This window comes from Cicer arietinum, chromosome 5 (assembly GCF_000331145.2).
Source record: "Cicer arietinum cultivar CDC Frontier isolate Library 1 chromosome 5, Cicar.CDCFrontier_v2.0, whole genome shotgun sequence".
In the NCBI taxonomy this organism is placed as follows: Eukaryota; Viridiplantae; Streptophyta; class Magnoliopsida; order Fabales; family Fabaceae; genus Cicer; species Cicer arietinum.
In genome coordinates, this window is record NC_021164.2 from 63,860,077 (window position 1) to 63,873,196 (window position 13,120).

A 13,120-nucleotide genomic window follows, 5' to 3' on the forward strand; every position below is an offset into this window, starting at 1 on the left:
CAGGAATCTACCCCTAACAAGGAGTTTGTTTTGTTTGAGGTGTAAGAGTAGAAATGCATCAGACCAAGTCCGGTCTTAGTGTTCAAACTGGCATGTTTTATTTCCCAAATTTAAGACATCGGCTAAGTATTAGTCTACCCTATTTATCTAATATAATCCTATTTAAGATTCAACTTGGTATCTTGTAAAACAAAATTAACTTCATATTAGTAAAGGCTTGAAATCCTATGTAAACCCCTTTTTTGTATTGATTTAGACCATCACATAGCCAATAAGTTTACATTTAAATAGAGTAGATGTTCACTTCCGGTAGACTATTGGGAGCAGATGGGCAAACAAGGGGCAGACGAGCATTCTTAGTTATAGGCCTATCCCCTAAGTAAATGTAAGCCAATATGGAATCCTTTTAAGTAGGCCAACATTTAAACAATTTAAAAAATATATTAAAATCCGCTATGCAAAATTATCAAAACCAGGATAAAGCTGTTGTGGGTGTTATTAGCCATATGACCATTCAACCTAAAATCACAAATATCAATCCAATGTCAAAACTGACGTGAGTATTTACATGTGTTGATGAAAGCATCATAATGGATTTTCCTACAACCTATGAATCAAACTGAACAGTGGATTTCCCAACTGCTGCTATTTTTAAGCTTGCTTCTCGAAATATTGATCGAGATATCTGCTAGAAGATTCATGTGTCTACATGGAAAACCAAGCCAAAATTGATAGAGTATTTCGAACAAGGTTTAGATAGTTAAATGCACTTTTACCCAAACTTCCCGCTCGAAGGCACATTGGCACATCCAGATTTCAAATTTTAACATTCACTTCAAGAAGTATCTGAAATTGCAAAGTTGGAATGCTAAATAATCACTAGTTAGTATATATGTCAATTACCCAATTAAGCATAAAGTAAGACATCTCTAAGCTCGGGCTAACCCATTAATCCAGCAATGACATACTTAATCTCAGCACTCTCAAGGACACACACTCAACACACTTCTCAATTCTCATTAAGCTCGATAGTGTTCCCGTTGCTGAGAAAAGAAGCTCAGCTATGCAACAGATAAATTATGAGCCCCATGCAGACCACAGGAAATACAAGTCAATCAAAGAAAGGACATGGGACAGTAAATAAATACGGGCTGTACAAAAGTACTCATCACCGAGATCTTTTCTAATCACTGGATGGCTCTATAATGTTAGTGTCTAATTTGACCGTGAAAACAGAAATCAAACCAGTTAGTGACTAAATCATATAGTGCCCACAATAGGTTAATTAGCCGCAAGAGCTCAGGCAGCCATTTCAACCACAGCAAATAAATAAAGGTTGTAGGCATTTTCATCAATAACCTATTTCGCAGCAAATACTCACAATTTCCCAATGCACAAATTATTAAGTGCAACTAACCTCAACCCAAAAAACAGCTAAAATAGGAATTGAAATCTAATAGAAGAAAGGGTATATTTCAAACATAGATTATAATTATATTATATATTAAAAGATGGTAAAGCTTAAATACTCATGAAGCACAAAATGAACCAAAAATGACTGAATGCAGAATATAAGACTTCATTAAAATCCTATCTCACAAATATCATCACAATGCACAGAAATTAAATCATTCCACTACAGCTCAAGAAAATACATTTAACATCATTCAATCATGTTCAAAATACATTTCAAACACACAGCAAATATTGGAAAAGAAGGTACACAAGATTTCCATCACATAACTTGGGGAAAAGAAAGACAGGAAGTTAAAAAAAATAAAGATGTACAAGATAGCTTCTTACCATAATTAGTGTCAGAGTCATCCTTGTCACCATCACCATTGTATTGCTCCATTGTGAGGATGTAAGTGACCCGTGGCTTGGGTAAGATATAACATCTTATTTTGCATAAACTTGTAGCCATTAAATATTTATTTCTTGTTACTAGTAATCAGAACATAATCTATTTGTTATTCTACACTACAGCAACCAGATTTAAATACTGACACTACAAACACACTTTGAACAAATATTCCTCCTACATTGTAACATGACCAAAACCTTGCAGCAAGGAAATGCTGATACCCTCACCCTTCAGGGCCCTATCTTTCAAGTCTTAAGTCAGTGTGGATGAAAAGAAGGAAAATAGAATAAACATTTTGAGCCTAAAATTTAAACAACAAATGAAATGGAGATGACAGAATTTTCACTATCATCAAGTCAATTACATGACTCTAATCAGAAACAAAAGGTCAGGACAGGTACACAAACAACATTTTCATGTATTGATCAACATATAATGCTGAAAATTTTGACCACACCAGCAAAATGGAAGGTCCCTTCTGCAACTTTGAAGCATGTTTCTTGATCCAAGACTAAGCACAGCAGAAATCTCATAGGAAGTTGCTAAGCATATTCTGACAAGACTCTAACAAATAAATCTATATAAGTATGCCTACTTTTTGTTCATATCTTTCCCATTATTCTGGGGATTAAGCTCATCGTCATCAAAATATTCTTCATAAAATTCTTCATCACTCTCTTCCTCCTCATCATCATAATACTCTTCGTTCTCATCATCCTTGCCATTTTGCAGAAGAAATGAGTCATCACTTGATTGTTGACCTCTTAACCTTTCTTGAATCCGATCCCTTATGGCAGTCCCCTGATATATACCCATGCAATGACAACCAAAAGAGAAGAAAAGATTAAAAGGTAATAGCGTTTTTAATTTTTTTTTTTTTTTTGCATAAGAAAGTCACAAAATGTTTCTGCATAAATTAGCTTACCATCTTATGACAACCTTCTTCAAACATTTCTAGAAATCCAGCAACCATACGATCAGCATTTTCCACCCACTCATTGCGATGCATACCAGCATTCTTTGCAACAGTTTGGATCTAGATGAACAACAGATATGTGTACATCTGTCATAATTCTAATCCACTGCAGGTAATTTTAAAATGTATGCCAACATAAATTGTAATTGTGAATGACTGTCCATAGCCATGACTATTGCTCAAATATTGATATCCTAAACAAGAATCCACTTTCTCAAGAAGAATCCCTACAATTTATTGTTTGTTTCATCCTTAAACCTTGCTTTCATCTATACTGCCATACACAGTTAAAATTATGGTTACCATAGATCGAAGTACCACATATCCTACTCTCTCTCACTGAGATCTACATTTAGCAAATTGAGTGTCTCCTCTTCTATAGTCGTTGAGTATTTAGGTCATTTACCAACTTTTTATTTACCCCACAAAATTGTACAGCTTATGGGTTGAGATAAATTGATAAAAGAATCATTAAAATTGTTTAGCATTGTCACTGTTTCATAGACATTCATTGCAAGCAAAATTCAAATGTAAGTTTGATGATGAGGAAAGCGAAACAGAACCTAATAGTGGAAAAGCTAATGCTCCTTCAAACTTCAAAGGTACTATTTAGGGAAGAGAAGCAAAGTGCAAGAGAGCATCACTTTATATTTCTTTGCGGCAGCCAGAACCACCATTTATGAACCTTTCTTCATTTCACCTCTATAGTCTACTCTCACTTCACTACCTCTTCCCTTGCCCCATCCCCAAATACATGCACAGTGCACCATGCAGCTTAGTCAAATGATATGGCGTAATAACTTATAGACCTTTTACACCAACCTTTTCTTGTTGTTCTTTAACTTTCTCCTGCAAAGTTTTCAGCCTCCTATTCACGCGCAGTCGCTTTTCCTGTTCATATTAAATACGAACACAATAAAACATGAGCCCCTCCCCAAATGATTGGCCAGATTAAGAGCAACATAAGAGTGGACATTTCACTCAATAAAATTATCATATTTAACGTACAAGATAACAAAGAGATATAAACCAAAATCACACCTTAACATAGCTCACACCGAGCTCTTTTCTTGAGTACCCACGATCCAAGTTACGCAGCACATACTGATTATAATCTTTCACAATCCTCATTATCAAATCTGATGTAGATATTCCTTCAGTCCGTTGTGTTTCCTTAAACCTCCCAACAGCTTTAACCTGCATAGAAAATCATACAGCACATTATATATGCAGCAGAAAAAAGCCCAATGAAATTTTAAAAACAATAAATAAAGAAAAAAAGATATCGAAGAGTGAAAAATTACTCATACATACAAATTCATAAACATCATTTGCAGCACCACTGGTATCAGCATATCTGTCAACATTTCATCGACAAACCCAAAGCATTATATAAGGCATTTAATTGTTTAAACAACGAGCCAACAACAATATAGGTCTACAAAAAGAAAATCATGATTACAAACTCAGGCAGTACCAAAGGAGTTGCAACAGGAAATGGATGATCTTATGTAAATTTTCATATAATTTTGACATGTAAAAATTGTGTCTATCATTCTATCCATGGGAATTAAATATGCAAAATCATCACAAAAATTTTAACAAAAATGTTTTGTGCAGCAATGTCATGTAAAAATCTAAGATTTACAAGATATCACTATTGGTGTAAACCAGTTTTAAACTGCCACCCAATCAAAATCCACTATTTTGTCATGCCACTCAATTTTTATAGGATATTCATTTTTAAAATTGATGATTTGACATGACATAATAGAGAACTCTATTGGATGTCAAATTAATCTACACTCAGTGCACTGTGTTATTAATTAAACTCAAAAACCTACGAAGATATCCATTTTTATTGCTGTTATACCATATATGGCAGGATAAGTTGAAAAGCACTCAGCATAGGTTTCGCTGAAAATGTTTTGAAGTTTATTCAAATATAGCTATAACACTCAAAACAAGTACTTCCTCTGTTTCGTTTTACTTGTTACTTCATTTAGCACATACATAGGTTGAAAAAATACACCTAAATTAATAGTATAAAAAAACACACCTAAAAAACATACCTAAAAACACACCCAACAAAAAAAATAGTATGAGAATGATTTTCCGATTTTCAAATATAATTTTTACCTTATAAATTTAATATCTTTATATGAATAAATGATAAAATTATGTTTTTTACCGAACTCATAATAATTAATTGAATATGAGCAACTTTAAAATTTTAAAAGTAATACTACTTAAAATTAAATTAATTTTTCTAAAATGAAAACAAATATACTTAAAAATATAAAAAAAAAAATGAAATGAAATGGAATCTTACGGAAGCGAATCGTGAGCTACAAAATCAATTTTGTTTTTGTCAAGAAACTCTTGATTGATAACCCAAGGTGCATCCGGGATCACTTCATCCACCCATCTGCTCACCGTGAAAAAACGGTTACACATTAATTTTCCTAACTTATAAAACTAATTAGTTAGGGTTACAGTAATTAAAAATGTAAATACAGAAAACGGTATTGTTATAATATACTTGCAGTGGCGGAGGGATTCATAACGTTCATCCTCGGTCATAACGGTTTTTCCTTTATACTTGTGTGTTACTGCGTCGCTGCAGCATCCAACCAGAAGATACGTGTTCGGAAATCTAAAAATTAAAAAAAGAAAAAGAAAATATAATTATTATAATTGTAGTGATCATGGACTAATACGAATGAAAAGAGTGAAAATGAAGGAGAGAAGGGAGATGTACGATTTTTTGGCTTGTTCGAGGGAACGGGCGTGGCCGAAGTGGAAGAGATCGTAGATGCCATCGGCGTAGACACGAACGGGACGGTCTTCTGGGGGAGGAAGATGAGGGATTGTGGATGATGTCATGTTTTTTTTTCCGTGTCGATCGATCCCGATTGATATTTCTTCTCTGCTTTTCTCTTTTCTAATTTCCTCACGATCACTTGCGATTACGCGTTAATTCCGCTTTTTTTTGTTTTTAATATTTTTTGTGGTACCTTTTTTATTTCGCCTTAAATACAATTTAAATTAATCAAACTAGTTGGCACTCGGAAATAGCTACGTGGTATTCCTTTTCTTAAATTCTAGCGCTGTGAACGACGTGTGAACCTTTTTGTATTTTTTATATGCAACAATTTACTTGTATAAGTTTAACTAAAGTTTTTTTTTATTCTGGTGTAGTAAAGTTGTATTTTATTCGTATTAATCAGTGTCTTTAATTTTATTTATATATAAAGTAGTTTGAACAAATACCTAGGTGTGATATTTTAATTAAATTTTAATATTTTATTATAATAATTTGAAAAAATGATTAAACTTAAAAAATCACAATTATAATTTAATATAATTTAAAATTTAATTGTATAAACTAAATGTAATTTAAATAATTGAAATAGAAAAAAATAAATTTAAAAGATGTTAGTGAAAATTGAACTAAATTTAAAAGATTATTCGCTATTTTTTATTTTGTATAATAATAATAATAATATAATTGATTAGTTAATTAATCTAACTATTAAATAAAATAATTTTTTCTTAAAAAAATTATTATTAATTAATTTTAGTTTTAATGTCTTTATTTTCACCGAATATCGAAATTGATTCATCTATTTTATAAATCGATAATTTTGATTTATTTTTCATATTTTTAAATTAAAAAATGATAATTTGACATATTTTAAATGATGTAACATATTATTTCATAAAATAAAAATATCTAGGTGCATTAATTATTTATATCTCATTAATTAAATTAAAAAAATAAAAAATTTTAAAAGTTGAATGTTAAGTTTTTAGATGATTTTACTGCGTTTTTAAATATTATTAATTATTTTAAATCATATGTCACGTTATTTAAAACATATTATATTTTCATTTTTATTAAAAAGTTAAAATAAATGACCAAAATTGTTATATTTTAAAATAGGATAATTAATTCCGATAATTGATTTAAATAGACACACTAAAATTATAATTAAACTTTAAATAAATTATAAATAACTATTATTTTTGGAATTGTGTGTGATGTGATGTGAAATAATTTAATTTTTTAATGTAAATAAAGATTAGTCAAGTTGATATGTAGTGAGACTCAACTAATCTAAATATTTTTTCATAAAAAAATATTTTAATCATACTTTACATTCTTTTTATGAAATATTTTACAATGTATTAAAAAATAAATGTTTGTTTAGTGTAAAAAAATGTATTTAATTAATATTTTTTTGATTTAGTAGTAGATTTTGTTCCTCTATTTTTACTATATATATCATTAAATCAGTTCTCCTATTGTAAAATCTAACAGTTTAATATACTACTTCTGATTTTTTAATTTAAAAATGACAATGTAACATACTTTAAATAATGTGACATATGATATGATGATATATAATGATTAATACACATGAAATTACAATAAACCTTTCTAAATGTTAACTTTCAATTTCAAAAAAAAATTCATTTTTGTATTTAATTAATGTCATATATTTAATTAATGTCTTATAATTATATAAGTACTTAATGAATCTAAATGATTATAAATCATACGCAAAATAATTTAAAATATGTTAAATCTCTATTTTTCGTTCAAAAATATGTGAAAGAGATCAAAATTGTTGATTTTTAAAATAAGAGGTCAATTCTTTGAATCAATAAAAATAGAGGATCAAAATTGCAATTAAGTATTTCTTTCTAGTATTTGTTTAAATATTTAGTCATTTTTATAATTATTTTAAAAAGATTTACATACATCACAACTATTCATATAAATGACTTTACATATAATTTTAGTAAAAATTAAATATTTTTAATAATTTAACAATTGTGATAGATTGAGTGTCTCTTTACACTAACAATTTATATAAACTAAATTTATTGTGTTTTTATTCACTTTTAATAATCTATTTTGAATAATTCACAATTTATATACATTCTCTTATTTTTATATAAAAAATTACCACCACAATTTTTAAAAATTTGGAATTTTTCTCTTCTGCTTAATTTAAGACTTGTCTTTGTTGAAGTGACATGTTATCAGGTGATGTAACAGTGCATATGTGGGTTTAGTAAAAAAAAAAAGGCTAAAATGAAGGAAATGTAAAATAATAGAAAATTCGGGTTTTGCAATGCTACCATATTTAGAGATTTATTAACTCGCGGTTAAACTTGTCAATTGTCACATTAAAAATAAAAAATAAAATTAAAAAACTCCAAATTTTGTACTAGACAAGATTTATGGAATTCTAAAAATTGTTAAATAATATTTTCAGTTTTAAAATTTGAAAAACTAAAATCACAAATAATTGAAAATAAAATATCAAAAGTGTATATAAATTTTTTTGGGATAAAATTTAAAACTTTGTTTTTCTAGAGGGCAAAGCCATTTGATTAGAAATTATATTAATTTTTTCACTATCAACTAGTATAACACTTGTGCTAACGCATGATCGCGTGTTGTAGTTGATGAGTGTTGAAGCACACATAATCGAAGTTTACAAAATTTAAGTTATAAATATCGCATGTGAATTATCCAAAAAATGAACCATGAATACCAAAGACTTGATAATAATGATTCTAGTTCTCATAATACTTATGACTACATTACGTGAAAATAACAAATTACATACTAACAAACCAACACAAAAATATCGGCAAGACAATACACAAAACAACTATTTTAGACCACCCTTCAATAATCTTATAGGACAGTTAAGTGATTGATTAAATTTGACATCATGAGTCTATTCTGTACAATTATAAATAGTCAATCTCAAAAGTAGGATATCAAAATATTTGCTAACAGACTGATGATCAACTTCACAATAAAGTTGAAAGTAAAAAAATAAAATGAGCAAATATTTTTTCAATGACAATTATTATTATAGATTACTTATCATGTTGTGAAGGCTAATTGTAATTTAACATAAGGTACATTGATATAAAGGTCGTTAGATTGCTTGTCAAATTCATGTTAGTAGTGGACAATATCAAATTAATGCATTTAATGGCGATTTCACGAACATTAAAGATCATTATTAAGCTAAATAGCACTCACGTCTCTTAACTTAATTTAAGTTAACGTTTAAGTCTTTTTTTATTTTCCGATTTAGTTCTTTATTTTAATTTTAAGTGATAATTTGATCTTTTAAAATGTCAACATTGTTATCCTATTTTTTACAAAAAATTTATCAAAATTTTCAAACAAAACTCATAAAATTAATAATCATCTTCAATATAATGCAAATTTCATCAAATACATAATTCAATTATTCAAATAAACTCATATTTTTGTCTCCAACAACATCAAATTCACCAAATAAATAATTAAAATATGAGTTTATTTAAAGATTTAAGTTAAAAATTTGATGAAATGTGCATTATATTGAAGATGATAATTAATTTTATGAGTTTTGTTTAAAAATTTTGATAAATTTTTTGAAGTTTTGTAAAAAAAAAGTATAACATTATTATATTTTAAAACATTAAAAATTGAATTATCACTTAAAATTAAAATAAAAGACCAAATTAAAAAAAAATATTAAATGACTAAAACGTTAATTGAAATTAAAGTAAGGGACCGTATTTACTATCTAGCTTCGTTGTTAATACCTCTATAGTTAAGTATGTGCACATTCAAGTTGCATGTATGATTTCTAAATAATCCCAATCGATAGGACTTTGTTCAATTTATGTCAATGCCTATATAATAATCACTAATAATTAAAATTGTGCTCTATGTTACACATGGATGATACCTACTCAAATTTGTAGGAATACACTTGTACAGTTAAAAACTACTGGCAATAATTTAAAATGGTGCACAAATTTAGTATCAAATGTCAATATAGTCATTACTTTTGATGATGTGTTGAATAGAGAGAGAAAAAAGGTAGTTTAATTAATAGCTTCAGTGGCAATATATTTTCTTAAGTTTACATTGGAAGACCAGACTACCTTATATCATAAATTGAAATTGGACCATTAGAAGTTTTAAAATTACATCATACATACTACCTTTTAAGAAGAACAATATAAGTCCACTATAGTCGAAATAATGATATGCAACATACTTACACCAAAAAACCTCATAATAAATCATGATCACAAATAAGCTAAAAAAACTCTTATATTTTGTGCCTTGAAATCAAACTATCTTGATTGCAGTTTGATTGTTTTTGTTGGTTGTAAAATGAATTATTTTCTGCGGTTATATTTATGACATTATAAATATATTTTTTTAAATATATTTTTTTATAAAAAATAAATTAAAATTTTTAATATATTTTTAATCCTTGTAAATACGAGTCATTTGATTTTGGTCTATGTATTTTATTTTACGTTTTGAATAATAACCTTGCAAATTCTAAGATATGTTGCCACTTGTCTAAAATATGACAATTGAACTCATACACCTAAATAAAATAGAGGTAACTAATAATGAATAATAAATTAGAATCACCAACATAACCGAAAACTACATTCATAAATATAGTTTACAACTTGTTCAATAGATTTATAAAATATTACATCTTAAAAATAAACTATGATTGTCTGATTACATCATAAAATAAAAATAAAACATTAAATTTTAAGGTGTCATGTCAATGATGGCATGGTAACTAATAATATAGAGACAATTGTGTATCTCAGTTTCCTCTTTCCTCTAAAATGCAGGCTCTTAGCATATCCTCTAGAGTTTGATTGGTCATTTTAGTTTGACCAGATGGTAGACAATACTAATAATGTGTTAAAAAATTCATTAATGTGATTTTTTGAGTAAAAAATGTCGAGGTAACTAATTTTAAATGACATCGCAGATGTTGATAGTGTAAATATTATTGATTGAGTAATGATTAAAATATTGTTTTCATATATTTACCGCATTATTATTTTGACTAAACTACGTTTTAAACTTAATTGATGGAATTTATTAAAAATATCACCATTATAACATTATGAGTCACCATTCAATATTATTCATCTTTCCTAACTTTTCAATCTCCATAAACAAAATTTCAGAACCCATCTTCAAAAACCAAAATTCATATTCCAAATCTAGAAATATATATATATATATTCAGTCCTTGTCACAAAAATTTGTTTATGCATCATAACCTAGTTGAATTGCATTTTTGTTCTTTACTTTTTTTCCATAATAAATCACACTACTTAAAAGTGTAGTAGAAACACTGAACAAATATGTGTCATTGATACACATAGAATATGGGACACATATTTCTTATTGATAAATTTTTAAAAAATTATGAGATAAATATTTATCATTGATAAACATAAAAAAAAAAACATAGAAATAATATTTATAATAAAAAAATATAGGTCAAATATATGTCATTGATACATAAAAATTACACAAGACAAATATTTTGAATAAAAAAACACACATGGTGAGTATTTGTCACATATATATAAAATATGGTACAAATATTTATCACTGATAAATATAAAAATATTGGAGAAAAATATATTATTAATAAATAAATAAAATAGATGATGCATATTTAATAATGGTAAATATAAAAAAAAACACTTGACAAATATATGTCATTGATACGAAAAATCAATATGACAAATATTTGTCATTTATAAATTTAAAAAAACGATGGGTAAACGCTTCTTACTTTTATATATATATATATATATATATATATATTATCACAAACATAATAAATGAAACAAACTAACATGTGTTACCACTAGCATGATTATGTTCTATTAATTAATTTGGGTGTTTGTTGAAAGTGAAAGAAAAAAAAGAAGATGAAGTGTTGTGTGTGTATGGGTAGCAAATTGTTGTTGGTTGATATAAGTTGATTGTGAAAAGAGAGGAATAGGCCGTGATTAGTATATTGTCACTAATGAAATAAACAGTTAAACCAAATAAATCTTTTTACATGTAAAATAAACATGTTATTGAAATAACCTTTTACCGGTTTCATATAAAAAAAAAATCATTTACCAGTGAAATTAACAAACAATTGAGTCAAATATGCATTCACCCATAAAATAAACTTATTAAAATAAATATCTTTAAATATTAAAATCTAAAAATAAACTTATATGTGCTAATCACTTTCTACATTATATGCTAATGTTTAAAACTAGAAACTTAAAAAATGGAAGCTTTATATAAGTGGAATTTGTTCAAAAATAAAAGCTTTAAAAATGGATGTTATGTAAATATTAAAGTTTTTTATTTAAAAAAAGGAACCTTTGATAGTAGGAATAAAAAAGAATTGAAGCTTTGAAAAAAATATCAATTTTGGTTAAAATTAATTAAAATTATATATTCAAAAATGGAAGCATTTCGTAAAAATGTATGCTTTAAAAATATAAATTATTTGATAAAAATGGACGCTTTGCAACGATGGAAACTTTGGAAAACATTTAATATCTTTAATGGAATGATTGTAAAGAAGATAGAAGGAAACTTCCATATCTATTGTTTTGCTTGAAAAAAATTCAATTTTAGTTAAGACACAACTCTACAAACATGCAACTTTTAAAATTGATATCAAAGTAAAAAGTTAAGTATTTTTATTTATTCTACAATAGTAATTAACTGATAATATTAATATTTTTATAATTTTAGTGTTTATAAATTAAATGTTTCAAAATAATCCTTAATAAATGTTGATATTATTCGATCGAAAGTCTTTTTCGAATTCAAACTCGTATGTATGAATTAATTCACAACAAGAAAACAAACATTTTGTGAGGGCTTTTACCCTCACAAATGGGTATAATCAGCCACAAAGGTGACTTTTGTGAGGGCTTTTGGCAGCCACAAAGAAGCTGGTCACAAAATTTTGTGAGGGCTTTTGCAGCCACAAAGTGCCAGAAACAGATTGACATTTGTGAGGGCTTTTGCAGCCACAAAAGACAGCAGTTTGTGAGGGCTTTTTTTGCAGCCACAAACGTCTGCCTTTGTGAGGGCTTAGGCCGCCACAAAGGAGAGACTGATTCGGAAATCAACGTTTGTGAGGGCCCAGGCCGCCACAAACTCCCTGCTTTGTGACGGCTTAGGCCGCCACAAATGACATCCAGTTTAAAAAAAAATATTTTGTGACGGCTTAGGCCGCCACAAATGACATCCAGTTTAAAAAAAAATATTTTGTGAGGGTTTAGGCCGCCACAAAATATTACGTATATTAAAAAATTAATTTTTTTAAATTCAAAATTAATTCTGTATTATAATTTTATATATAATAAATTAATATAAATATAAATTTAAAATTTAAATT

The 13,120-nt window shown here is 27.6% G+C and overlaps 1 protein-coding gene across 1 annotated transcript; it reads right to left on the reverse strand.

Moving 5' to 3' along the window:
- Nucleotides 1–2,189: 2,189 nt before the first annotated feature.
- On the reverse strand, nucleotides 2,190–5,819 carry LOC101490616 (choline-phosphate cytidylyltransferase 2). The gene is made up of 8 exons (XM_004502028.4): nucleotides 5,602–5,819; nucleotides 5,383–5,496; nucleotides 5,173–5,268; nucleotides 4,155–4,197; nucleotides 3,882–4,037; nucleotides 3,663–3,731; nucleotides 2,790–2,900; nucleotides 2,190–2,665 (listed from the first exon to the last, which is right to left on the reverse strand). Exons 1-8 carry the CDS (start codon nucleotides 5,724–5,726, stop codon nucleotides 2,456–2,458), a joined length of 924 nt encoding a protein of 307 aa, XP_004502085.1. The 5' UTR covers nucleotides 5,727–5,819; the 3' UTR covers nucleotides 2,190–2,455.
- Between the last annotated feature and the right edge of the window lie 7,301 nt (nucleotides 5,820–13,120).